Below are 678 nucleotides of genomic sequence, written 5' to 3' on the forward strand. Positions count from 1 at the left end.
CGGTGGGGGTGAGGGGATGGGGGGCGTGTGACAGAGCCGAGACCACGGGTGGGGCCAAGTTCTTTTGGTTCATTCAGGGAAAATTTGTGTGGTGCCTTCTGTGGGCCAAGCCTGGGCTGGGGTGCGGGGCTGTAGGCAGACCCTTGCCTTCAGGGAGCCGGCTTCAGCTGGTGGGATGTTGGGGGTGCTGGAGTGCTTCTTGGAAAACATGCATAGGGGTTTCTGTGCAGAGATTTGGGTCAGTGTTTGGATGGGGGAGGGCCCGATGGGTGGTTGAGTCCTCATGTAACGTTGGGCCTGTCCTGTTGGCGGGGGCCAGGGACCCACAGATGCAAGCCTGGGCCTGAGCACGGCCAGAAGGGGAGGGCTGTGGCCTGGGTGCCCGGTGCGTCCCCTCTGCAGGTGTAGGGCTGGAACGAGGCCAGCACAGTTCTCCACGGTCTTGCTTGTGAGGCCTCGCTCTTCCCCCTGCAGGCAGCTGTTGAAGGGTTTTGAGCTGAAGGGCACAAGTGACCAGATCTTCTGGAGGGACTGACAAAGAGCTGGGGTGAGCTGGAGCTGCCTGGGACACCTGGGCATCAGCCACAGCATACGGGTCCAGCTGTGAGGGCCAGGCGGGCCTTGCGCCCAGAGACTTCTCTGCGCAGATAGACGTTGGGTCAGGTGCACTTGGGCCTG

The 678-nt window shown here is 62.2% G+C and overlaps 1 protein-coding gene across 1 annotated transcript in view; it reads left to right on the forward strand.

Moving 5' to 3' along the window:
- Positions 1 to 678, forward strand: part of GNA11 (guanine nucleotide binding protein (G protein), alpha 11 (Gq class)) — a 27,095-nt gene that overhangs the window by 16,812 nt on the left and 9,605 nt on the right. Inside the window, exon 8 of the mRNA XM_010828435.1 lies at positions 475 to 509. Within this exon, the coding sequence (XP_010826737.1) occupies positions 475 to 509 (35 nt within the window). The remainder of the gene's footprint in view (positions 1 to 474; positions 510 to 678) is intronic.

The sequence above is a fragment of the Bison bison genome, unplaced genomic scaffold (assembly GCF_000754665.1).
Source record: "Bison bison bison isolate TAMUID 2011002044 unplaced genomic scaffold, Bison_UMD1.0 scf7180017864492, whole genome shotgun sequence".
NCBI lineage: Eukaryota > Metazoa > Chordata > Mammalia > Artiodactyla > Bovidae > Bison > Bison bison.